The sequence below is a fragment of the Rhinoraja longicauda genome, chromosome 38 (assembly GCF_053455715.1).
Source record: "Rhinoraja longicauda isolate Sanriku21f chromosome 38, sRhiLon1.1, whole genome shotgun sequence".
Classification (NCBI taxonomy): Eukaryota; Metazoa; Chordata; class Chondrichthyes; order Rajiformes; family Arhynchobatidae; genus Rhinoraja; species Rhinoraja longicauda.
In genome coordinates, this window is record NC_135990.1 from 14,889,584 (window position 1) to 14,917,410 (window position 27,827).

At 46.4% G+C, this 27,827-nt stretch overlaps 1 protein-coding gene across 2 annotated transcripts in view; it reads left to right on the forward strand.

Annotated features, from left to right (window-relative positions):
• The window catches only part of cib2 (calcium and integrin binding family member 2), a 95,532-nt gene extending 68,407 nt beyond the window's left edge, over positions 1–27,125 (forward strand). The window contains exons 4-6 of one of the 2 annotated variants that reach the window (XM_078429739.1): positions 9,536–9,683; positions 21,101–21,296; positions 26,235–27,125. In XM_078429739.1, the coding sequence (XP_078285865.1) occupies positions 9,536–9,683; positions 21,101–21,296; positions 26,235–26,256 (366 nt within the window). In that variant the 3' untranslated portion in view covers positions 26,257–27,125. Of the gene's footprint in view, positions 1–9,535; positions 9,684–21,100; positions 21,301–26,234 lie in introns of those variants that run through there. The other variant, XM_078429740.1, reaches the window with a different exon arrangement.
• Positions 27,126–27,827: the final 702 nt, after the last annotated feature.

Below are 27,827 nucleotides of genomic sequence, written 5' to 3' on the forward strand. Positions count from 1 at the left end.
CACTTACCGAAAAGCACTTAGTGATGGACTTAGGGTGCTACATTGTTGCGAAAAGTACTTACAAATCGCTGTGAGAAGCACTTAGTGACCGAAAATGTTGCGAAAAAAGCACTTTTGAACCTACATTTTTAAAGTAGTATTTATTTATTGCAAGTCACTTAACATACACAGATCAGCATGGGGCCCTATGCTCGTGGGCCCCCGGGCAAGTGCCCATCAGGCCCATGTGTTAAGACGGCCCTGAGCGAATGCAGCGCTGGAGACCTGGGTTCCATCCCGACTACGGGTGCTGCCTGTACGGAGTTTGTACGTTCTCCCCGTGACCTGCGTGGGTTTTCTCCGAGATCTTCGGTTTCCTCCCACACTCCAAAGACGTGCAGGTTTTGTAGGTTAATTGGCTTGGTAAATGTAAAAATGGTCCCTAGTGGGTATAGGATAGTGTTAATGTGCAGGGATCGCTGGTCGGCGCGGACCCAGTGGGCCGAAAGGGCCTGTTTCCACGCTGTATCTCGAAACTAAACTAAACTAAACCCAGTAAAAAAAAAACCACGGAACACATCATTTGTTCTGGTGCCCTGAGGTGGTTCTCTGTCACGGGGTATGGGTGAGGATAGATAAAATGTGTGTCTTGACACCGTGAAATACTTCTCAATATTTCTGCTACAATATCTTTGACATTTGAAGTCCACAATGGCGGGACTATCATATGTTGAAAGACTGGAGCGACTAGGCTTGTATACACTGGAATTTAGAAGGACGAGAGGAGATCTTATCGAAACATATAAGATTATTAAGGGGTTAGACACGTTAGAGGCAGGAAACATGTTCCCAATGTTGGGGGAGTCCAGAACAAGGGGCCACAGTTTAAGAATAAGGGGTAGGCCATTTAGAACTGAGATGAGGAAAAACTTTTTCAGTCAGAGAGTTGTGAATCTGTGGAATTGTCTGCCTCAGAAGGCAGTGGAGGCCAATTCTCTGAATGCATTCAAGAGAGAGCTGGATAGAGCTCTTAAGGATAGCGGAGTCAGGGGGTATGGGGAGAAGGCAGGAACGGGGTACTGATTGAGAATGATCAGCCATGATCACATTGAATGGCGGTGCTGGCTCGAAGGGCCAAATGGCCTCCTCCTGCACCTATTGTCTATTGTCTATTGTCTATTGTCTACAATAAGCTGATGGATAATGTGGGTTACTCTCCATATCTCAAACAGCAACTCTCAGTAAAGGCAGACATCAACGATGAAAGTCCCCCTCACCTTCAAACTGCCCATACAGCCTTTGGTTGCCTGTGGAGAAGACCAAGAGCTTAAACCCAGCAAAACAAAGCTCACGTTTTCTGGGGTTATTTTCTCTGGGTAAGGGAGTGTAAAATGAGAGGGCAGAGATGGGCACGAGTTCGGAGAGACAACCGTTTCCACACAGAGAGTGGTGTACATTGAACGAACTGCCAGAGGTTGTGGAACAGGCAGGCACAATGACGAAACACAGGACAGTACAGCACAAGAACAGGCCCTTCCGCCAACAATGTTTGTGCCGAACATGATGCCACGTTAAACCAATCTCCTCTGCCTGCTCGTGATCCATATCCCTCCTCCATTCCCTGAAGGGCGGCACGGTGGCGCAGCGGTAGAGTTGCTGCCTTACAGCGAATGCAGCGCCGGACACTCAGGTTCGATCCTGACTACGGGCGCCGTCTGTACGGAGTTTGTACGTTCTCCCCGTGACCTGCGTGGGTTTGCTCCGAGATCTTCGGTTTCCTCCCACACTCCAAAGACGTACAGGTTTGTAGGTTAATTGACTGGGCAAATGTTTTTTTTTAAATGTCCCTAGTGGGTGTAGGATAGTGTTAGTGTGCGGTGATTGCTGGGCGGCACGGACCCGGTGGGCCGAAGGGCCTGTTTCTGCACTGTATCTCTAAATCTAAAAATCTAAAAAAATATATACTCATCAAGAAGGCTGGCTCCGTCCTAGGGGTGGAGTTGGATTCAGGTGAGGTGGTCTTGGAGGGGAGGATGCTCCTCAAACTGCGGAGCATCCTGGACAACACAGCTCACCCCCTCCATGACACACTGGTCAACCTGAGGAGCACCTTCAGCATCAGACTGGTCCCACCAAGGTACAGCTCTAAACGCCACAGGAGATCCTTCTTCCCTGTGGCAATCAAACTGTACAACCCCTCCCCCTTCTGTCGTGGGGTAGACTAAGACAGACTGACTCCCCCCCTCACCAATCTTTGCACCTCCCTAATCCTTTCCACTCGTCCTATTAATTTCATGTTTCATTTATTTTGTGTTTTATGACTGTTGGCAGATCAATTTCCCTCCTGGGATAAATAAATAAAGTTCGACGTATTATATCCCCTGCCTGTCTAAAAGATTCTTAAATGCCACTGCTGAATCTGCCTCCACCACCATTTCAGGCAACGTTTAAAATACAGTTGGACAGGTTCATGGATAGGAAAGGTTTACGGGCCAAATGCAGGCAAACTAGTTCAGGGAGACAACTTGATCAGCAGGGATGTGTTAGCCTGTTTCCATGTCGTATAATTCTATGACCTCTTCACTGTAGTTGATGAACAGCCTCAATTCAGCTGAGTTGCCGGCAGAAGCAATAACTTGATTAAACTGTGTTCGACCACACACTGCCGTCAATAAGTTGTTTCTAACGATTGGAAAGTAAACACTGACTATCAGCCAAGACAGCCTTGCAAAGATGTTTCAATGTGATAACAAGGAACTGCAGATGCTGGTTTACACCAATGACTGACACGAAGCGCTGGAGTAACTCGGCAGGTCAGGCAGCATCCCTGCTTGAGACAGAAAGATAGATATGCCATCATTGAATAAGGGAGAAGACTTGATGGGCCGAATGGCCTAATTCAGCTCCTATAACTTATTCATTTAGGAGAACATGGATAGGTAGCATTTCGAGCTGGAAAGCTTTCTCAGACTTGCTACAAAACACTCGTTTCAAGCCTCAGTGCAATCATATATATTGTATCAATCACAGGATGTGGGAATTGTTGGCAAGGATGACGTTTGTCGCCCATCATCGACTGTAACTCAGTGGGACGGGCAGCATCTCTGGAGAGAAAGAATGGGTGACGTTTTGGGTTGAGACCCTGAAGAACGTCATCCATTTCTTCTCTCCGGAGATGCTGCCTGTCCCACTGAGTTATTCAAGTATTTTGTGTCTATATCCAGTAGTTAAGTGGCTCACCAGAGAAAGCAATATTGGTGTGGGCCGAGAGACACGTTTGAGCCAATCTGGGTAAGGTTCCCTTTCTTGATGGAGCCACTGGGTGGTTGAACAATCCTCCAGTATCACGACCACTTCTGTCCTCAATGAGCATCAAATCTCCCCAGCCCTTTTACCTTAGAGACTTTTAAAATAATTTGCTAATGGCATGTGTGATTGACTGCAGTTTACTTATAGACGTACTTGAGAGTTCATCTACTGGGAATATGGGTAGAGTTAAAAAATAAGTAAGGTGCAATCATTCTGATGGGATTACTCCACAGGCCTTCCAAAAGCCAGCAGGAGATGATAGAGTGGTAAAGAAGGCATATAGTGATCAATGATACTTTTAGCATCTCTGGAGAGAAGGAATGGGTGACGTTTCGGGTCGAGACCCTTCTTCAGACTGATCTCGATACGAAACGTCACCCATTCCTTTTCTCCAGAAATGTTCCCTGTCCTGTTGAATTACTCCAGCATTTTGTGTCTACCTTCGATTTAAACCAGCATCTGCAGTTCTTTCTTATACAATGATGTTTCCATGTTGTATCTCTAAACTAAACTACACTAAACTAAACTAAACTAAACTAAACACTAAACTGCACTAAAACAATATTCATTGCTTCTGTTAAAGTAAGTTATCTGAATCTGCGGGTGATTCTGGGCAAGCTGATATCCACACAGTAGCACAGACTCACCTCCTTCGTTAATATTTCAAACTAGATGGCAGGTTTCACACATCATCATGAAATGAGCTGTCTGGTCCGAGACAGCACAGTCCCAGGGAGTCAAGAGTCAAGAGTCAAGAGTGTTTTATTGTCATATGTCCCAGATAGAACAATGAAATTCTTACTAGCTGCAGCACAACAGAATATGTAAACATAGCACACTGTAAACAATATGATAAACGAGAGAGAAAAAAGCTCAGTGTGTATATAAAAACATAGCACAAAAAGTAAGGAAATTTGTGTTTGGTAGATTATTTCTTTGTTGTAACAATGCTTCTTGGCAATAAATCTTATACCGTTGGAAAGCCTGTTTATTTCCCTTTTAAATGGTGCCACATTTGTAAGGAACATGCATTTGTGGGATGAGCAGCAGAGCTGAGTATGTGGGTTGCGCCCATGAAAAATCTGCCAAATCTTCTCTGCCAATGCCAAACAGCTTATTCTGCCATTGGCTCTTGTTCGGTATTGTTTGGTGGATTGGATGATTGAAGTCTGAAGAAACAAGACATATTGGCAATTTAACAATTTATTCATTTAATAAACAGGAGCCTCAGTAGCATGTGGAAGAACCATACACAGCCACAACAGCCTGGCACCTCCTCCTCATGCTGGTCACCAGCCTGGTCACACACTATTGTGGGATGGCATCCCATTCTTCAACCAGCATTTGTCGCAAGTCAGCCAACGTGGTTGTGTTGGTCACTCTGGCACGAACAGCACGCCCAAGCTGATCCCACAAGTGTTCAATGGGGTTGAGGTCAGGACTGCTGGCAGGCCATTCCATCCTCTCCACTCCCAAATTCTGGAGGTAGTCTCTGAGAAACCCTGCTCTGTGGGGGTGAGCATTGTCATCTTGGAGGATAGAGTTCGGTCCCAGACTGTGGAGATATGGGATTGCCACTGGTTGCAGAATCTCATCTCGATATCTCTCTGCATTGAGATTGCCTCCAATGATGACAAGCCTCATTTTTCCAGTGAGGGAGATGCCGCCCCACACCATCACACTGCCTCCACCAAAAGATGTTACTCTATCGGTGCAGCAATCAGCATAGCGTTCTCCGCGTCTTCTCCACACTTTGACCCTATGATCCAACTGCCGTAGGCAGAATCTGGACTCATCGCTGAACATAAAGTTCCTCCACATGTTCAGGTTCCAGTGCACGTGTTGCCGACACCAGCGCAAATGGGCCTGACGGTGAAGGGCAGTCATGGCAGGCCTCCTGGCAGCCCTATGAGACCGGAGATCGGCTGCGTGCAGTCTGTTCCGAATTGTCTGGACAGAGAGCCGTCGGCCATATCGTCCTGCAAACCTTGACTGCAAATCTGTAGAAGACAGCCTACGGTTCCTAAGTGCTGACAGGGTGAGGAAACGGTCTTCTTCGGGTGTCGTCTTCTTGGGACGCCCACTTCGCGGCCTGTCTCTGACATCCCCCGTTATATAAAACTTGGCCTTCACTTTGGAGATGGTACTAGGGCTCACTCCAAATAATGCCGCAACTTGGTTTTGCGGACCAGCTTGAAGTTGCCCTATCGCACGGGCCCTATCCAGATCAGTCAAACGTGGCATGCCGATTCTTGGAGCAGACACCTACTGACCACTGTAGCAGGGCCCATGCTCACAGATGCTGCCAATCAGGTGCCAATCAGGCACCTGATTGTCAGCACATGGTGGTACCAGAAGCTCAAAACAAGAGTCAATAGCAACAGCAGAATAAGCTGTTTGGTATTGGCAGAGAAGATTTGGCAAGTTTTTCATGGGCGCAACCCATATACTCAGCTCTACTGCTCATCCCACAAATGCATGTTCCTTACAAATGTGGCACCATTTAAAAGGGAAATAAACAGGCTTTCCAACGGTATAAGATTTATTGCCAAGAAGCATTGTTACAACAAAGAAATAATCTACCAAACACAAATTTCCTTACTTTTTGTGCTATGTTTATATACACATCCTCACAACTACACACACACACACACACACACACACACACACACACACACACACACACACACACACACACACACACACACACACATATATATGTATACGTACACATATATCTACTGTATATACACATACACATACACACGTACTCAAAAAACAAACAATAGTAGTATAATAATAATAATAATAATAATAATAATAATAATAATAATAACAATAATAATAATAATAATAATAATAATAATAAATATATATATATTTTTTGTGTCATCACACAGCTGTTAGCAAGCAAATGTTAGTGCCACGTGGTTGCCCTCTGCAAGACCCTTTACAGTGCATGTGCCATGCAGCATGTCACAGCTCAGGAGATGTTCCATAGTCTGGAGGCCCCGTCCACACTCGCAGTCTGCCTCATCTTCAGTGTATCCCCACTTCAGCACGTTCGATGTGCTCTTCCCCACTCCTGTCCCCAGTCTGTTGAAACTGCGCCAGGTTACCCACAGTTGGTCAGGACCTGGTGGGAGTTTCTCAGAGGGATCGATTGCCATGTGAGTGTCTTCCGAAGATTTCTCTAGTCTCTCTTCCCAGAGTTTGAGCCTTCTGGACGATGCACTGCAGTCCAGGGGATGGACAGAAGAGAGGAAACTTCTGTGTGATTTAAAACGCTGAGGTAGCAAAAGGTGGTCATGTAGGGGGTGTCTTTCACTCTCTGACTGTCTGAGGCGTTCGTTTTGACTGGCTACAGCTCTTCTGATTCCAGGAGGTGCAATGCCAGAGAGTAGGTAGATGTTGTCCGTCTTGGTAGGTTTCATGCATCCACTCATGCAGCGACAGCTTGTATAATAATAATAATAATAATAATAATAATAATAATAATAATAATAATAATAATAATAATAATAATAATAATAATAATAATAATAATAATAATAATAATAATAATAATAATAATAATTAATTATATAAATATAAATTACATAAATATAATAATAATTATATAATTACATAAACATTATATATAACAATAATAATAATAATAATAATATTGTTATAACATTAAATATAACAATAATAATAATAATAATAATTATTATTATTGTTATTATATTTAATATTTATTATAATAATAATTATACGTATAATAATAATAATAATATATACGTATAATAATAATATTTATAATTATTATTATTATAATAAATATTAAATATAATAATAATAATAACAATAATAATAACAATAATAATAATAATAATAATAATAATAATAATAATAATAATAATAATAATAATAATAATAATAATAATAATAATAATAATAATAATAATAATAATAATAATAATAATAATAATAATAATAATAATAATAATAATAGTCTATGTAGTTCAGAGCTTATTTGAGGTTGTGGAGTTTAATACCCTGATGGCTGTAGGGAAGAAGCTGTTCCTGAACCTGGACGTCACAGTTTTCAGGCTCCTGTACCTTCTTCCCGATGGCAGTGGTGAAATGAGTGTGTGGCCAGGGTGGTGTGGGTCTCTGATGATGCTGGCTGCCTTTTTTCAGGCAGCGACTCTGGTAAATCCCTTGGATGGTGGGGAGGTCAGAGCTGGTGATGGACTGGGCAGTGTTCACAACTTTTTGCAGTCTTTTCCGCTCCTGGACGTTCAAGTTGCTGAACTAGGCCGTGATGCGACCAGTCAATATGCTGTCTGCTGTACACCTGTAGAAGTTCAAGAGAATCCTCTTTGACATACCGAATCTCCTTCATCTTCTCAGGATGTCGAGGAGAGCAGTGAAGCGTTAATTCTCTCAGAACACATGCAGTGGCAGGGGTCCAGCAATGGAGGTTAACCCTTTGTGAATGAGCAGAAAAAGCAATGGCAGGGTGAGGGCAGACTGATGCAGGGAGAGGATGAAGGTGGAGCAGGCTGAGGAAGGGGGGCCGACGATGGCAGAGTGTGCTCGCAATGCATCTTGCATGGTCATAGTGTGTCTGGGCATTCCCGTGTAGTTTAGAGTGCTTGTCAGCATATGTGTGTATGTGTTTAGTCCATGAGACTGATCCACTTCTCCCACTATTCCACCCCTCTTCCTCCGCCCCCTTCCACCTATATCCCCTTTTCTGGCTTTATATTTATTGTTTGTTTGTGTGTTTTTATGTGTATATATGCAAGTGTGTATGTGCATGTGTGTGTATGTGGATATATATATATATATATATATATATATATATGTGTGTGTGTGTGTGTGTGTGTGTGTGTGTGTGTGTGTGTGTGTGTGTGGGGGGGGGGGGGGGGGGGGGGCAAATAACCCTATTCTGCTCCTAGAACTTATGAACTTATGAACTATACACACACACACACACACAAATATATATAAATATATATATATATAGATATATAAATATAACACACACACACACACACACACACACACACACACACACACACACACACACACACACACATATATATATATATATATGGAGTGAGAGAGAGAGCCTGCTTCCCAATTGTCATTGGACCAGGACCGAGCTCAGTGAAGGCGTGTGCTGGTGTTTAATGGTCACCCCACATTACGGTGGGCGACACAGTGGCGCAGTGGCAGAGTTGCTGCCTTACTGTGCTTGCAGCGCCGGAGTCCCGGGTTCGATCCTGACTACGGGTGCTGTCTGTACGGAGTTTGTACATTCTCCCCGTGACCGCGTGGGTTTTCTCCGAGATCTTCGGTTTCCTCCCACACTCCAAAGACGTACAGGTTTGTAGGTTAATTGTCTTGGTATAAATGTAAAAACTGTCCCTAGTGTGTGCGGTAGTGTTAATGTGTGGGGATCGCTGGTTGGTGCGGACCCGGTGGGCCGAAGGGCCTGTTTCCGCGCTGCATCTTTAATCTAAACTAAATTACGTCACCCCAGAGTGGAAGTAAATCACCCTGACCCAGGGGTAGACGAGTCAGGAGAAGGTTAATCCTTTGTGAATGAACCGTGAGAGTATGAAGATGGGGTGTATCTAGAATCTTTTCGAATTGAATCAAATAGAGTCATAGAGTCATTCAGCATGGAAACAGGCCCTTCGGCCCAACTTGCCCATACCGACCAACATGCACAAGTCCCACCTGCTCACATTTGGCCCATATCCCTCTAAACTTACCCTATCCTTGTACTTGTAAGAAAATAACTGCAGATGCTGGTACAAATCGAAAGTATTTATTTCACTAAATGCTGGATTAACTCAGCAGGTCAGGCAGCATCTCAGGAGAGAAGGAATGGGTCTCGACCCGAAACGTCATCCATTCCTCCTCTCCTGAGATGCTGCCTGACCTGCTGAGTTACTCCAGCATTTTGTGAAATAACTATCCTTGTACTTGAACGTTGCGATAATACCTGCCTCAACTATCTCTTCTGGTAGCTCGTTCCATACACCCACTACCCTTGTGTAACACATTTACCCCTCAGGTTCCTATTAAATCCTTCCCCCCTCACCTTAAACCTATGCCCTCTGGTTCCCGATTCACCGACTCTGGGCAAGAGACTGTGCGTTTACCCGGTCTATTCCAATGATAAGGAGTACAATGAGAGGAATCGACTACAGGGGCTTTTGTGTAACACGGTTGTTTGCTTTCACAGGAGAATCCATTCAAAGAGCAAATAGTGAAGACCTTTTCTGAAGATGGTGAGGGGAACCTGAGCTTCAATGACTTTGTGGACATGTTCTCCGTGCTGAGCGAGATGGCTCCTCGTGAGCTGAAGGCCATTTACGCCTTTAAGATCTACGGTACGGTAGCCCCTTCCTTCAGTTCAGTTTAGTTTATTGTCACGTGTACCGAGGTACAGTGAAAAGCTTTTGTTGTGCGCTATCCAGTCAGCGGAAAGACTGCTGAATGATTCCAATCGAACCATTTACTGTGTATAAATACATGATAAGGGAATAACATTTAGTGCAAGGTAAAGCCAGCAAAGTCCGATCAAGGATAGTCTGAGAGACACCAAACAAGTAGATAGTAGTTCAGCACTGCTCTCTGGTTGTGGTAGGATGATTCCATTGCCTGATAGCAGCTGAGAAGAAACTGTCCCTGAATCTGGAGGTGTGCGTTTTCACACTTCTGGCTGATGGGAGAGGGGAGAGGAGGGAGTGGCCAGGGTGAGACTCATCCTTGATTATGCTGCTGGCCTTGCCGAGGCAGCGTGAGGTATAAATGGAGTCAATGGAAGAGAGGTTGGTTTGTGTGATGGTCTGGGCTGCGTCCACGATTCGCTGCAATTTCTTGTGGTCTTGGATGGAGCTGTTCCCTGTGATGTATCCCGATAAAATGCTTTAACGATAAAATGAATAAAATACAACTCCTTGGCAAGTATCTGAGGGAGCCCTGAACCAGGGGTCACAGTTTAAAAATAAAGGGTAGGCCATTTAGGACTGAGATGAGGAAAAATGTTTTCACCCAGAGAGTTGTGAATCTGTGGAATCACGTTCACAAGTTATAGGAGTAGAATTAGGCCATTCGGCCCATTGAGTCTACTTCACCATTCAATCATGGCTGATCTCTGCCTCCTAATGCCATTTTCTTGCCTTCTCCCCATTACCCTTGACAACCATTCTAATCAAGAATTTGTCTATCTCTGCCTTTAAAATATCCACTGACGGCCTCCACAGCCCTCTGTGGAATCAAGGGATATGGGGAGAAAGCAGGAATGGGGTACTGATTCAGGATGATCAGCCATGATCACATAGAATGGCGGTGCTAGCTCGGAGGGCCGAATGGTCTACTTCCGCACCTATTTTTTATGTTTCTATGTTTCTGTTTGGCAGGAGGGGAAATCAGTTTTAACAGCTGGGTCTGATCGATTGTCTGAACTCATGGCCAGGCAAGAACTGACAGGAAGGTTGGACCTGTGGTTTATATAGGCACAGGAGCTCCAGAACGACCAGTGCTCCAGGATGTAGGGACCAGACTCCAGGACATGGTCATTGGCGGTGAACTCCTGTTCCTCTTCTCTTGCAAAGGAAGGACTCTGTCTAGTGTTCCAGACCAGTGTGCCACTGTTTCCTGGTGACACAATAAGAATGTCTCACCACATGTTTTACATACTTGGCTAATAAATTAATTACAATTACAAAACTCTTAATCTGCCATCGGACTGATAGACTTTAAAACTAGCCCTGGTACAAATGTGCACAAATATTTGAAGCCGAAGGAAGAGCAGAATTAACATGGGTGGCATGTCGGGTCGAGACTCTTCTTCAGAAGGGTCTGAAGAAGGGTCTCGACCCAAAACGTCACCCATTCCTTCTCTCCAGAGATGCTGCCTGTCCTGCTGAGATACTCCAGCATTATGTCGTCTATCTTCGGTGTAAACCAGCATCTGTAGTTCCTTCCTACACAAGAATTAAAAAGAACTTGGAATAACATGAGTTCACGAATGAAAGACAGCACAGGTTTATTTAATAGTCCAATGTTCAAACAACTTCACTGAACTGTTTAATGAAGAAATGGGTGGAAATGAAAGGTGTGTGTTTGATGTTTTTTATGGTATTCCGTCTACGTCACCCACTGCACTTTCTGATGAAAATTAATGACCTACCCATGAATTTATAGAATACAATTGTAATTTGCAGTTAGTTTAAGCCTGTACGCACCGCCATTCAATATGATCATGGCTGATCATCCAGCTCAGTAACCTGTACCTGCCTTCTCTCCATACCCCCTGATCCCTCTAGCTATAAGGGCCACATCTAACTCCCTCTTAAATATAGCCAATGAACTGGCCTCAACTACCTTCTGTGGCAGAGAATTCCACAGACTCACCACTCTCTGTGTGAAGAAATGTTTTCTCATCTCGGTCCCAAAAGACTTCCCCCTTATCCTTAAGCTGTGACCCCTGGTTCTGGACTCCCCCAACATCGGGAACAATCTTCCCGCATCTAGCCTCTCCAACCCCTTAAGAATTTTATATGTTTCAATAAGATCCCCCCTCAGTCTTCTAAATTCCAGCGAGTACAAGCCTAGTCTATCCAGTCTTTCTTCATATGAAAGTCTGGACATTTAGGCTTTCAAGCTCCCATATCCACGCAGAAGGTAGAAAAGAGGAAAAGGAATGGCCAGGGCGGCACCTGCAGAGTTCATGAGGCAACGCACCATGAAGGTGGACTAGATGGAAGGAAGTGATGAGCCACTGATGGACAGGGCAGGTTTAAGTGGTCAACAGAAGAGTAGTTGCCACACCAGCTTGAGATGCGTCCCGTCACAATACGTGATGTTTCACAGATGTAGACGTTTAAGACAATCCTCGTGGACATGTTGAATCTTCTCAGATCCCTGAGAAAGTAGATATGCTGATGCACTTTATTGATCATCAGTGTGAAGGGACCAGGTTAGGCTCCTGGTGATATGATGCCGAGGAACGTGAAGTTATGGACCATTTCTACAGGTTGCTGGTGATAGACAATGGACAATAGGTGCAGGAGGAGGCCATTCGGCCCTTCGAGCCAGCACCGCCATTCAATGTAATCATGGCTGATCATTCTCAATCAGTACCCCGTTCCTGCCTTCTCCCCATACCCCCTGACTCCGCTATCCTTAAGAGCTCTATCTAGCTCTCTCTTGAATGCATTCAGAGAATTGGCCTCCACTGCCTTCTGAGGCAGAGAATTCCACAGATTCACAACTCTCTGACTGAAAAAGTTTTTCCTCATCTCAGTTCTAAATGTTCCCAATGTTGGGGGAGTCCAGAACCAGGGGCCACAGTCTAAGAATAAAGGGGAGGCCATTTAAAATTGAGGTGAGAAAAAATCTTTTCACCCAGAGAGTTGTGAATTTGTGGAATTCTCTGCCATAGAGGGCAGTGGAGGCCAATTTACTGGATGAATTTAAAAGAGAGTTAGATAGAACTCTAGGGGCTAGTGGAATCAAGGGATATGGGGAGAAGGCAGGCACGGGTTACTGATTGTAGATGATCAGCCATGATCACAATGAATGGCGGTGCTGGTTCGAAGGGCCAAATGGTCTCCTCCTGCAACTATTTTCTATGTTTCTGTTTCTTTCTGATGTCAAAGAACTTGAAGTTTTGGACCATTTCTACTGCTGCTCTGTTTTAGTTTTTTATTTTATTTTAGTTTAGAGATACAGTGCGGAAATAGACCCTTCAGCCCATCGACTCCGCACCGACCAGCGATCCCCGCACGTTAACGCCATCCCACACACACAAGGGACAATAGTTTTACCCGAATCCAATCCAAATTAACTTTCAAACCTGTACGTCTTTGGAGTGTGGGGGGAAACCGAAGATCTCAGAGAAAACCCACGCGGTTATGGGGAGAACGTACAAACTGCGTACAGACAGCACCCGTAGTCGGGATCGAACCCGGGTCTCTGGCGCTGTAAGGCAGCAACTCTACCGCTGCGCCATGGGGCCGCCCCTTGATGAGGACAGGGTTGCGTTCCCCTTCTTATATCCTGAGGTCTACAACCAACTCTCTTATCTTGCTGAAGTGAAGGTCCAAGTTGAAATACAGATGCTGGAGTCTGGCGTGGAACACAAAACGCTCCTGTAACTCAACGGGTCAGGTAACATCTCCGGAGTTCACGGAGAGGAAACATTTCGGGTCAGGACCCTTTTTCAGATGGTGAAGACGGTTCCGGACCTGAATGTTTGCCTATCCATGTCCTCCAGATATGCTCCAACACTTTGTGGTAAGAGCTAGGTTGGTGGCCTGACACCATGACACAAGATTCTCAATCTCTTTCCTGTAACTTGGCTCATCTTTTTGTTGATCCCTCCGACAACAGTGGTAGCATCAGCAAACAAGGACCAAGTTGATGCTCTGTGTAGGAGAGAACTGCAGATGCTGGTTTAAACCGAAGATAAACACAGAATGCTGGAGTAACTCAGCGGGACAGGCAGCATCTCTGGAAAGAAGGAATGGGTGACATTTCGGGTCACCCTAACCCTAACCCTAACCAGTCACTGAAAGTAAGCATGCAGGTACAGCAGGCAGTGAAGTAGGCCTTCATAACAAGAGGATTTGATTACAGGAGTAAAGAGGTCCTTCTGTAGTTGTATAGGGCCCCGGTGAGACCACATCTGGAGTACTGTGTGCAGTTTTGGTCTCCTAATTTGAGGAAGGACGTCCTTGCTATTGAGGCAGTGCAGCATAGGTTCACGAGGTTAATCCCAGGGATGGCGGGACTGACATATGAGGAAAGATTGGAAAGACTAGGCTTGTATTCACTGGAGTTTAGAAGGATGAGAGGGGATCTTATAGCGACGTATAAAATTATGAAAGGATTGGATAAGCTAGATGCAGGAAAAATGTTGGGGGAGTCCAGAACCAAGGGCCACAGTCTAAGAATAAAGGGGAGGCCATTTAAAACTGAGGTGAGAAAAAACCTTTTCACCCAGAGAGTTGTGAATTTGTGGAATTCTCTGCCACAGAGGTCAGTGGAGGCCAATTCACTGAATGAATTTAAAAGAGAGTTAAATAGAGCTCTAGGGACTAGTGGAATCAAGGGATATGGGGAGAAGGCAGGCACGTGTTACTGATTGTGGATGATCGGCCATGATCACAATGAATGGCGGTGCTGGCTCAAAAGGCCAAATGGCCTCCTCCTGCACCTATTTTCTAAATGTTGTTATGGTACCTGCCTTAACTGGCTCCTCAGGCAGCTCTTTTCATATACTAACTTCCCTCTGAGTTTCTAATAAGGTTCCTTATAAATCTTGCCCCTCTTACCTTAACCTATGCCCTCTGATTCTTGATTCCCTTACCCTGGGTAAAAGACACTGTGCATTCACCCTATCTATTCCTCTCATGATTTTATATACCTCTATATGATCTCCCCTCAGCCTATTGTGCTCCATCGAAATAGAGACCTAGCCTGCCTGATCTTTCCCAGTACCTCAGGCCTTCGAGTCATGGCATGCATTGAGTCCTGGCAACATCCTCGCAAATCTTTTCTACAAGGCACGTTGGTGCAGGCGTAGATTAGCCACCTTACAGCGCTTGCAGCACCAGAGACCCGGGTTCCATCCCGACTACGGGTGCTGTCTGTAAGGAGTTTGTACGTTCTCCCCGTGACCTGCGTGTGTTTATTCCGAGATCTTTGGTTTCCTCCCACACTCCAAAGACGTGCAGGTATGTAGGTAAATCGGCTTGGTAGAAATGTATAAATTGTCCCTAGTGTGTGTAGGATAGTGTTAATGGTTGGGGATCGCTGGTCGGTGCAGACGCGGTGGGCTAAAAGGCCTGTTTCTGCGCTGTATCTCGAACCTAAACAAAACTCTTTCCAGTTTGTGCCGTCACACACACAACCTAGTGGAGAAGGCCACTCTCTGTTTTGACATGCACCTTGTTCACGTAAAAGCGCCATCTGGCAGTCCCAGCTGTTCCACGTAAATCTCTTCCCTTAACTGCTATCAAGGAGTCTTAGTCACAGCAGCGCATGCTTCTCACAACTCGACATCTCAACCTGTTAAACATTCAATTACTTGCGACTACTATTAAATATTAAATCGCTGCGACCTGCATTTTGTTACTGCATTATTTATACAAGATCTCCAGTGAACCTATACTTGCTGAAGGCTTTGAGTGTCTAGGTTGGTGAATAGTTATTAACCTGCTCAAAGATGGCGGCACGGTGGCGCAGCGGCAGAGTTGCTGCCTTACAGCGCCAGAGACCCGGGTTCAATACTGAGTATGGGTGCTGTCTGTACAAAGTTTGTACGTTCTCCCCGTGACCCGCGTGGGTTTTCTCATACACTCCAAAGATGTACAGGTTTGTAGGTTAATTGGATTCACTTCAAGAAAAATTGTAAATTGTCCCTAGTGTCTCGGATAGTGTTTGATTCATGAGGTCATAAAGTGATAGGAGTAGAATTAGGCCACTGAGCCCATCAAGTCTAGTCCGCCATTCAATCATGGCTGATTTATCTTTCCCTCATAATCCCATTCTCCTGCCTTCTCCCCATAACCCCTGATTCTAATCAAGAATCTGCCTATCTCTGCCTTGAATATATTGAATGAAATTGAATTGATTAAATTTTATTAGCCAAGTGTGTATACATACAGGGAATTTGCCTTGGTGCTTTGCTTGCAAGTAACAACACGACATACAGTAAACAATTAAGAATAAAACCAGGCCAGCGGTGCCTTTGGGCGACGCCGTGGGAATGTTTGGGAGCAGAGAGGACTCAGCCTTACCACCAAGCTGAAGGTCTACCATGCAATGGTACTCACCACTCTTCTCTATGCCAGTGAGACCTGGACTGTCTACAGCAGACATGCCAAACAGTTCAACCACTTTCACTTGAGCTGCCTACACAGACTCCTTCACATCAGGTGGGAGGACAAAATTCCCGACACAGAGGTCTTGGAACGTGCCGGAATCCCCAGTGTCCACACCCTCCTACGGAAAGCCCAAGCCAGATGGGCAGGCCATGTCGTCAGAATGCCCGAGAGTCGACTGCCAAAACAGCTTCTGTATGGAGAACTGTGTCAGGGCAAGCACTCAGTAGGAGGACAGAAGAAACGGTTTGAGGACTGCCTCAAAGTGTCCCTCAAAGACTTGGACATCAACCTCAGCACTTGGGAGTCTCTTGCTCCGGACCGTCCAACCTGGCGTAGCAAGCTCACCACAGGAGCCCGTGCAGCAGAGAACAGACGCACTGCAGAGGCCCAGAGGAAACGCACCGCGCACAAGGCCCGGGCTACCTCCACATCCACTGCAGCACCCATCCACTTGTGTCCTATGTGTGGGCGTGCCTTCCAGGCCCGGATTGGCCTCGCCAGTCACTTCCGGACCCACAGTCACCAATCCTCCAACTGGAAGTGAAGTCATGGTCGTCTTCCAACCCGAAGGACGAACAACAACAACAACAAGAATAAAACATTATAATTTAAACATGTGAAGAATGAAATAAAATACCAGAGCAAAAGAAGGCTACAGACTTTTGGTTGTTGAGTAGAGCTACTGCTCATGGAAAAAAAGCTGTTTTTATGTCTGGCTGTGGCTGCTTTGACAGTCCGGAATCGTCTTCCAGTGCGAAGTGCTTCAAAGAGTTTGTGGCCAGGGTGAGAGGGGTCAGAGATGATCTCCCCCTCTCGCTTCCTGGCCCTTGCAGTGTACAGTTCGTCAATGGGGGGAAGGTTGTAGCCAACAACCTTCTCAGCTGTGCGAACGATCTGTTGCAGCCTCCAGATGTGGTGCTTGGTGGCTGAGCCAAACCAGACCATGATGGAGAAGGTGAGGACGGACTCAATGATAGCAGTATAGAATTGGACCATCATTGCCTGTGGCAGATTGTGTTTCCTCAGCTGCCGCAGGAAGTACATCCTCTGTTGGGCCTTTTTGACTGTGGAGTCGATGGTGGCCCCCCATTTAAGGTCCCTGGAGATGTTGGTTCCAAGGAACTTAAATGACTCCACAGATGTGACTGTAGGAAAATAACTGCAGATGCTGGTACAAATCGAAGGTATCACAAAATGCTGGAGTAACTCAGCAGGTCAGGCAGCATCTCAGGAGAGAAGGAAAGGGTGGCGTTTCGGGTCGAGACCAGTCTGAAGAAGGGTCTCAACCCGAAACATCACCCATTCCTTCTCTCCTGAGATGCTGCCTGACCTGCTGAGTTACTCCAGCATTTTGTGATACCACAGATGTGACTGTGGTGTTGTTGATGGTGAGTGGGGGGAGGGGAGGGGAAGCTCTCCTAAAGTCTACAATCAATTCCACTGTCTTAGGGAGATTGAGCTTTGAGCATTGATCCACTGACTTGGCCTCCACAGCCTTCTGTGGCAAAGAGTTGCACAGATTCACCACCCTCTGACTAAAGAAATTCCTCCTCATCTCCTTCCCAAAAGAACGTCCTTTAATTCTGAGGCTGTGACCTCTAGTCCTAAACACTCCCACTAGTGGAAACATCCTCTCCACATCCACTCTATCCAAGCCTTTCACTATCCTGTACGTTTCAATGTCAGTCTTCATCCTTCTAAACTCCAGTGAATATAGACAATAGACAATAGACAATAGACAATAGGTGCAGGAGGAGGCCATTCGGCCCTTCGAGCCAGCACCGCCATTCAATGTGATCATGGCTGATCATTCTCAATCAGTATCCCGTTCCTGCCTTCTCCCCATACCTCCTGACTCCGCTATCCTTAAGAGCTCCATCTAGCTCTCTCTTGAATGCATTCAGAGAATTGGCCTCCACTGCCTTCTGAGGCAGAGAATTCCACAGAATATCGGTCCAATGCCATCAAACGCTCATCCTATGTTAACCTACTCATTCCTGGGAGCATCCACGTAAACCTCCTCTGGACCCTCCCCTGAGCCAGCACATCCTTCCTCAGATAAGATGCCCACAATTGCTCAGAATACTCCAAATGCGGCCTAACCAGCGCCTTACAGAGCCTCAGCATTACATCCCTGTTTTTTGTATACAAGCCCTCTTGAAATAAGTGCTAGCATTGAGTGTTGCTTTCTCTACTATTGATTCGACTTGTAGATTAACCTTTTGGGAATCCTTCACCAGCAAGGAGTGATGAAAAGTGATGAAATTGTTGGACGGAGCTGTTGCCAGCGACGTTTCTCAACTCCACCAGCGTTAGGCTGAGCAATTGGTTTTGATTTTGTGAGACGCTCTGTAATTAAACGGCACAAGTGAAACAGCATTCAGAGGTCTTGTCATGTAAACACCGTGATGTATGGCCCTACTGTTTTACATGTCCCTTTGGGATTAAACATGAATTCACAGGGCTATCCAATAAACAACGCCTGACAACAGTGACCATTTCAAAACCAGGAGTATAAAGATTAACTCAGTTTGATTCTTTCTGCCTATCCAATTTTTAAATATTCTGTCGTGAGTTTGCGGTCTCAGAATGCTCATTAATATTATATTTGTTGGAGCTGATTATTTGCCACTAATGGCCATTAATGGCCATCCCTCGTCATTTGAGGAAGCTAACTCATGAATTTAACATGCCATTGCCTCCTAGTTGTGGTTCACATGGTGGATGATGTTTGGGTTCGTCTCCCATTCCAGAGAGTTGGCAGCAACTGGGATAGTGTTAGTGTATGGGGGGTGGCTGGTTGCCACAGGCTCCATAGGCCTAAGGGCCTGTTTCCACCCTGAATCTCTGGAGTAGTTTAGTTTAGTTTCAAGATTCAATATTCAAGATTCAATTTAATTGTCACAAATACCAATTAAGGTCCAGTAAAATATGAGTTACCATACAGCCATACTAAGTAAAAAGCAACAAGACACACGGACACATAAAATAACATTTAACATGTTAGGAACAGGGGACGTACAACGAGATCTGGGTGTCCTAGTGCATCAGTCACTGAAAGGAAGCATGCAGGTACAGCAGGCAGTGAAGAAAGCCAATGGAATGTTGGCCTTCATAACAAGAGGAGTTGAGTATAGGAGCAAAGAGGTCCTTCTGCAGTTGTACAGGGCCCTAGTGAGACCGCACCTGGAGTACTGTGTGCAGTTTTGGTCTCCAAATTTGAGGAAGGATATTCTTGCTATTGAGGGCGTGCAGCGTAGGTTTACTAGGTTAATTCCCTGAATGGCGGGACTGTCATATGTTGAAAGACTGGAGCGACTAGGCTTGTATACACTGGAATTTAGAAGGATGAGAGGAGATCTTATCGAAACGTATAAGATTATTAAGGGGTTGGATACGTTAGAGGCAGGAAACATGTTCCCAATTTTGGGGGAGTCCAGAACAAGGGGCCACAGTTTAAGAATAAGGGGTAGGTCATTTAGAACTGAGATGAGGAAAAACTTTTTCAGTCAGAGAGTTGTGAATCTGTGGAATTCTCTGCCTCAGAAGGCAGTGGAGGCCAAATCTCTGGATGCATTCAAGAGAGAGCTAGATAGAACTCTTAAGGATAGCGGAGTCAGGGGGTATGGGGAGAAGGCAGGAACGGGGTACTGATTGAGAATGATCAGCCATGATCACATTGAATGGCGGTGCTGGCTCGAAGGGCCGAATGGCCTCCTCCTGCACCTATTGTCTATTGTCTATAACATAAACATCCACCACAGTGGATTCCACATTCCTCACTGTGATGGAAGGTAATAAAGCTCAAACATCTTCCTCTTTGTTCACCCGCGGTCGGGGCTGTTGAACCATCCGCGGTTGCCGCTGCCGACTGTCCGAAGCCCTCACGTCGGGGCGATTGAAACTCCCGTGTCGGGCGGTTGAAACTCTCTCCGCGGCATGGAGCTCCCGAGTCAGCCTCTTCTTACCAGAGACTTCACGGGCTTCACGTTGTTAAAGCCCGCAGGTCCCGCGGTTGGAGCTCTCCACAGCCAATCCTCGGCAAAGGGATCGCAAGCTCCTTTACTGCACGTACAGTTGAAAAGCTTTTGTTGCACGCTATCCAGTCAGCAGAAAGACAATACATGATTACAATCTAGTTACTTATATGGTGCACAGATACATGATAAGGGCGGCACGGTGGCGCAGCGGTAGAGTTGCCGCCTTACAGCGAATGCAGCGCCGGAGACTCAGGTTCCATCCTGACTATGGGTGCCGTTTGTACGGAGTTTGTACGTTCTCCCCGTGACCTGCGTGGGTTTTCTCCGAGATCTTTGGTTTCCTCCCACACTCCAAAGACGTACAGGTTTGTAAGTTAATTGGCTGGGCAAATGTAAAAAAATTGTCCCTAGTGTGTGTAGGATAGTGTTAATGTGCGGGGATCGCTGGGCGGCGCGGACCCGGTGGGCCGAAGGGCCTGTTTCCGCGCTGTATCTCTAAATCTAAATCTAAAATAACGTTTAGTACAAGGTAAAGCCAGCAAAGCCTGATCAAGGATAGTCCGAGGGTCCCCAATGAGGTCGATAGTAGTGAAGTGCTGCTCTCTGGTTGTGGTAGGATGGTTCAAATGCCTGATAACAGCAACAGAGTAAAGTAAAATCATCATCACCCTTGAGAAAAGTCACTGCAAAGTGCTCAGTGTTCCACCCGCACTTTCCGTCCCTCTGCATAGATGCCCTTCTGTAGTCCTTAATTGACACAACTTGTCTTTGTACTCCCTGCTTACCATTTGCATACTTCCAGAAGTTTAGATTCCTGAGTCAGAGAAATCATTATTTCCGTTCGGGATGGGATCAGCAGACCTGGTGTTGGCTGGGCTGGTCACGGCGAGTCCGCGCGTCCACGTTAAACGTTGGGCTTCCCTCCGACAGACTTCAACACGGACAACTACATCTGCAAGTCGGACCTGGAGCAGACGCTGAACAAGCTGACGAGGGAGGAGCTGGCGGCAGAGGAGGTGACACTGGTGTGTGAGAAGGTGATCGAGGAGGCCGACCTGGACGGAGACGGCAAGCTCAACTACGCAGACTTTGAGAACATGATCGGCAGAGCACCCGACTTCCTCAGGTGAGTCCGCACACGCTAAAGACGGAGCAAGGATGCCGCTCAGCTGCAGAGACATCTTTTACCAGGATGTGTAGGAAAGAACTGCAGATGCTGCTTTAAATCGAAGATGCTGGAGTAACTCAGCGGGATGGGCAGCATCTCTGGAGAGAAGGAATGGGTGACGTTTCGGTCGAGATCCGATGGATTGAGCTCTGGGCCCTGGGCCTTTCAGTTTAGTTGGAGTTGAGTTTATTGCCACGTGTACTGAGGTACAGTGAACAGCTTTTGTTGCAAAATGACCAGTCAGCGGAAAGAACTATACATGATTACAATCGAGCCATTTACAGTGTGTAGATACATGATAAGGGAGACATGATCACGTTCACTGAGTTTAAGAGGATCATAGTTAAAGTCAGAGGTGTTGCTGTAGGAATAATGATTGTAATCGTTTATTGTCTTTCCGCTGACTGGTTAGCACGCAACAAAAAGCTTTTCACTCTACCACGTGACAATAAACTAAACTGACCAGACCCACGCGGTCACAGGGATAACGTGCAAACTCCACACAGAGAGCAGCTGAGGTCAGTGTAAGAAAATAACTGCAGATGCTGGTACAAATCGAAGGTATTTATTTCACAAAATGCTGGAGTAACTCAGCAGGACAGGCAGCATCTCAGGAGAGATGGAATGGGTGGCGTTTCGGGTCGAGACCCTTCTTCAGCTGAGGTCAGGATCGAACTCTGGTCTCTGGCTCTGGGAGTCTCTTGCTGCTCTCTCTGCCCCACTATCCGAGTGCACTACCAAGGCTCTGCCTGTCGAGGATGATCCTTTACCCTCTCTCCCACAGGCAAGTAGGACTCGTGCAGCTGGGACATGTTGGCCGGTATGGGCAAGTTGGGCCGAAGGGCCTGTTTCCCTCAATGTCTGTATCACTCAATGTCTCTATTTCTATGACTCTACCTTTTCAGGTGGATGCTACTCATCCTAATGCACTATTTTAAATAAAAGCAGACAATATTTAGAAACATAGAAACATAGAAAATAGGTGCAGGAGTAGGCCATTCGGCCCTTCGAGCCTGCACCGCCATTCAATATGATCATGGCTGATCATCCAACTCAGTATCCTGCCTTCTCTCCATATCCCCTGATCCCTTTAGCCACAAGGGCCACATCTAACTCCCTCTTAAATATAGCCAATGAACTGGCCTCAACTACCTTTTGTGGCAGAGAATTCCACAGATTCACCACTCTCAGTGTGAAAAAAAACTTTCTCATCTCGGTCCTAAAAGACTTCCCCCTTATCCTTAAACTGTGACCCCTTGTTCTGGACTTTCCCAACATCGGGAATAATCTTCCTGCATCTAGCCTGTCTAACCCCTTAAGAATTTTGTACGTTTCTATAAGATCCCCCCTCAATCTTCTAAATTCCAGCGAGTACAAGCCGAGTCTATCCAGTCTTTCTTCATATGAAAGTCCTGCCATCCCAGGAATCAATCTGGTGAACCTTCTCTGTACTCCCTCTATGGCAAGAATGTCTTTCCTCAGATTAGGAGATCAAAACTGTACGCAATACTCCAGGTGTGGTCTCACCAAGGCCCTGTACAACTGCAGCAGAACCTCCCTGCTCCTATACTCAAATCCCCTCGCTATGAATGCCAACATACCATTCGCTTTCTTCACTGCCTGCTGCACCTGCATGCCTACTTTCAATGACTGGTGCACCATGACACCCAGGTCTCGTTGCATCTCTCCTTCTCCTAATCGGCCACCATTCAGGTAATCTCACGTGAGGAAATTATCCATTAGATTTATTTTAGATTTAGATTTAGAGATACAGCGCGGAAACAGGCCCTTTCGACCCACCAAGTCCGCGCCGCCCAGTGATCCCCGCACACTAACACTATCCTACACACACTAGGGACAATTTTTACATTTAACCAGTCAATTAACCTACATACCTGTACGTCTTTGGAGTGTGGGAGGAAACTGAAGATCTCGGAGAAAAGCCACGCAGGTCACGGGGAGAACGTACAAACTCCGTACAGACGGCGCCCGTAGTCAGGATCGAACCTGAGTCTCCGGCGCTGCATTTCGCTGTAAGGCAGCAACTCTACCGCTGCGCCACCGTGCCGCCATTCATTTACCACATTGCAGTTTCTTGAACTTGTGCCCATATTACAAACATGGCTGCACCTCAAATATCCTTTGTGTAAAGTACATACAAAAGGCACCTTTAGAAATGCCAGTTCTTTCTTTGAACGGCTGTTGAGTATTAATTAAAAAGAAGTCAGAGTGGAACGTGCTGCAGGGAGTAGGAGTCTTCGCGACCTTTCGATCTCTCAGTGCCTCACATCATTTCTCTAATACACACTGGAATTACCACTCGGGGAGCCGCGGAACGGTGGCGCAGCAGTAGAGTTGCCGCCTTACAGCGAATGCAGCGCCGGAGACCCTGTTTCCATCCCGTCTGTACGGAGTTTGTACGTTCTCCCCGTGACCTGTGTGGGTTTTCTTCGGTTTCCTCCCACACTCCAAAGACGTGCAGGTATGTAGGTTAATTGGCTTTGTAAATGTATAAAGCTTGTCCCAAGTGGGTGTAGGATAGTATTAGCCCCGCTGGTCGGCATGGACCCGGTGGGCTGAAAGGGCCTGTTTCCATGCTGTATCTCTAAACTAAACTAAACTAATGGTGGTGGTATTAGCTGCATTACCTGGCGCTCACTAACTGGTCTGCTGCATAAAGTGACATATATTGCTCGTGTGGGAGATTACTTTGTAAATCATTTCAGGATTTGATGCTAATCCCTACCACTAATTGGCCTGTAATGGATTCACTGTCAAGAACTGGTGGGCACTGCTGCAGTGCTTTCAGTCCAAATCTACCCTCTTATATAGTCGTCATGCGGTATAAAGACTCGTCAGCTGCTTCATAGCCTGACTGAACTCACCAAACCACGGTACCTGTGGATTTAGTCACATTCATCCAGTTTAGGTTAGAGATAACTAAACTGATGGTGGTGTAACTAGACCACATAGACACATAGATAACCAGAGGTGTACAACATCATAAGAGGTATTTATTCACAAAATGCTGGAGTAACTCAGCAGGTCAGGCAGCATCTCAGGAGAGAAGGAATGGGCAACGTTTCGGGTCAAGACCCTTCTTCAGACTGATGTCAGGGAGGCAGGACAAAGGAAGGATATAGGTGGAGACAGGAAGATAGAGGGAGATCTGGGACGGGGAGGGGAAAGAGAGGGACAGAGGAACTATCTAAAGTTGGAGAAGTCGATGTTCATACCACTGGGCTGCAAGCTGCCCAGGCGAAATATGAGGTGCTGTTCCTCCAATTTCCGGTGGGCCTCACTATGGCACTGGAGGAGGCCCATGATAGAAAGGTCAGACTGGGAGTGGGAGGGGGAGTTAAAGTGCTCGGCCACCGGGAGATCAGATTGGTTAACGCGGACCGAGCGCAGGTGTTGAGCGAAGCGATCGCCGAGCCTGCGTTTGGTCTCACCGATGTAAATAAGTTGACATCTGGAGCAGCGGATGCAATAGATGAGGTTGGAGGAGGTGCAGGTGAACCTCTGTCTCATCTGGAAAGACTAAAAAATCCCCTGCAACCGCACGAGATGCAACACCTGTCCCTTTACCTCCTCCCTCAACTCCATCCAAGGAAAAAACTCTACGACAACATCATAAGAGGAATAGATCAGGCAGACGCCACAGAGTCTCTTGCCCAGAGTAGGAGAATGGCGAACCAGAGGACATCGTTTTATGGTAAGGGGGGAAAGATTTAATAGGAACCTGAGAGGTAACTTTTTCATACAAAGGGTGGTGGGTGTATGGAACGTGCTGCCAAAGGAGGTGGTTGAGGCAGGGACTATCGCAACGTTTAAGAAACATTTAGACAGGTACATGGATAGGACAGGTTTAGAGTCATACGTGGCCTAACACAGGCAGGTGGGACTAGTGTAGATAGGAAATGTTAGTCGGTGTGAGCAAGTTGGGCCGAAGGGCCTGTGTCCATGACTCTATGACTCCACGAGATACAGCATGAAAACAGGCACTTCGGCCCATCGAGTCCACATCGACCTTCAATCACCCCTTCAAACCATTTCCATGTTATCCCTCTTTTGCATCTGCTCCCTGCACAAAAGGGGAATATTTTTCACAGAGGCCAATTAACCTGCAAAGCCGCAAGCCGGAAGGAAACCCACACGATCACAGGGAGAACGTGCAAACTCTACACAGACAGCACCCCAGCTCGGGATGGAACGTTTCCTACCCATGTTCTCCAGAGATGCTGCCTGACCAGCTGAGCTACTCTTGGACTAAGTGTTTAAGTGCTAAGTGCTAAGTGTTTAGTTCCCAGAAGTACGTAACTCGCTGCAAGATCAATGCATGATCTAGTTTCATGCATTTATTATCCTGGATAAAAAGTTTAACATTTGCCACCTATCCTTGTGATTTGTTTTCCAATTGGGCACAGGTTACTGATTGTGGATGATCAGCAATGGCGGTGCTGGCTCGAAGGGCCGAATGGCCTCCTCCTGCACCTATGTTCTATGTTTCTATGCAATAAACATAACTCCCCTCCCCTTGAAGGGTTTGGAGTGCGAAAATAAACACAATGAATTAAAATCTATGTGTATGTAGGAACTGCAGATGCTGGTTTAAACCAAAGATAGGCATAAAAAGCTGGAGTAACTCAGCGGGACAGGCAGCATCTCTGGAGAGAAGGAATGGGTGATGTTGTGGGTCGAGACCCGACAGGCATCATCTCTGGAGAGAAAGATTGGGTGACGTTTCGGGTTGAGACACGTCGGGTCTCGAACCGAAACGTCACCCATTCCTTCTCTCCAGAGATGCTGCCTGTCCCGCTGAGTTACTCTAGCTTTTTGCGTCTGTCTTTGGTTTCAAATCTATTCTTCTTATTCTGTTCCCTGTTATTTTTGCAGCACATTTCACATTCGGATATGAAGGGCAGAGACGGGACTGGTGTACAACAAGGCACGTGCATGTGTGGTCGGGGCCTTACAGAACAGACTCTGTTCTCTCAACCTCCTGGAACCATCGTGTGCAGGTGGCAGAGTTGGTTGGAACTTGAGCCCGCACAGCTGCAGGGAAAAAGCCGCCTGCCTCTCTCTCTCTCTCTCTCTCTCTCTCTCTCTCCTCCTCATGTCTGTCTGAGGACGGGCTGGATCGCTGATAGTTTCAGCATCTGCTCCCCCGCGCTTGGAAACCCGAAGAGCAGGCGGCCGACCGACCGACCGATCGACCATCACCTGTGAACAGCAACAGTGTTCCTGAACAACTAACTCTCTTGGATTTACCACTGAAGGCAGTGACAGTGAAGATCATTCACTCTGAGAAGCACAGGCAGATTCTAGGGCTAAATTCTCTTTGTCAGTATTTTCTATCACAACACACAGTGGAGGTTTGCCTTTACTGGGGTTCCAAGGAAACCTTTCTATATGCACACTGTTTTGTAATTGCTTGCTGCAGATGTTTAAAGTATTGCCTTTCATTCAGAGTTGTTTGTTGATAATAGACCTTCTAAATCGCCGGTTTTGGCCATTCCTATTTGCAGCAGCTTCCTCATGGACTGTGTGACCAGTGTGTATCCTTGCCCCCTCAACGCACCTCCACCTCCACACCTGAGCAGGAAGGAACTGCAGACGCTGGAAGATGGAATCAAAAAGCTGGCGTGACTCAGCGGGTCAGGCAGCATCTCTGGAGAAAAGGAATTGGTGACGTTTCGGGTCGAGACCCTTCTTCAGACTGAGAGTCAGGAGGAGGAAGGGAAACAAGAGATGTAGATGGTGATTTGGAGAGATATAGAACAAATGGATCAAAGATATTGAAAAAAGTAACGATGATAAAGTAAACAGGTAGTGTAAGAAAATAACTGCAGATGCTGGTACAAATCGAAGGTGTTTATTCTCAAAATGCTGGGGTAACTCAGCAGGTCAGGCAGCATCTCAGGAGAGAAGGAATGGGTGACGTTTTGGGTCGATACCCTTCTTCAGACTGATGTCAGGGGGGTGGGACAAAGGAAGGATATAGGTGGAGACAGGAAGATAGAGGGAGAACTGGGACGGGGAGGGGAAAGAGAGGGACAGAGGAACTATCTAAAGTTGGAGAAGTCGATGTTCATACCACTGGGCTGCAAGCTGCCCAGGCGAAATATGAGGTGCTGTTCCTCCAATTTCCGGTGGGCCTCACTATGGCACTGGAGGAGGCCCATGACAGAAAAGTCAGACTGGGAGTGGGAGGGGGAGTTAAAGTGCTCGGCCACCGGGAGATCAGGTTGGTTAAGGCGGACTGAGCGAAGGTGTTGAGCGAAACGATCGCCATTGTTAGCTGCGGCCAAGGTGAAAACTAGGTGCAAAGTAACCCTTACATCCCCATTCTCTCCATCCCTCCCCCACCCAGGTTGTACCAGCTTCAAGTCGTCTTGTTGAGTCTGATTGTCTATACTCGTTTTCACCTAGACCTCAGCGAACAGTGGCCTGTTTCCTTTATCGCCGTTACCTTTCTGCCATCCATTT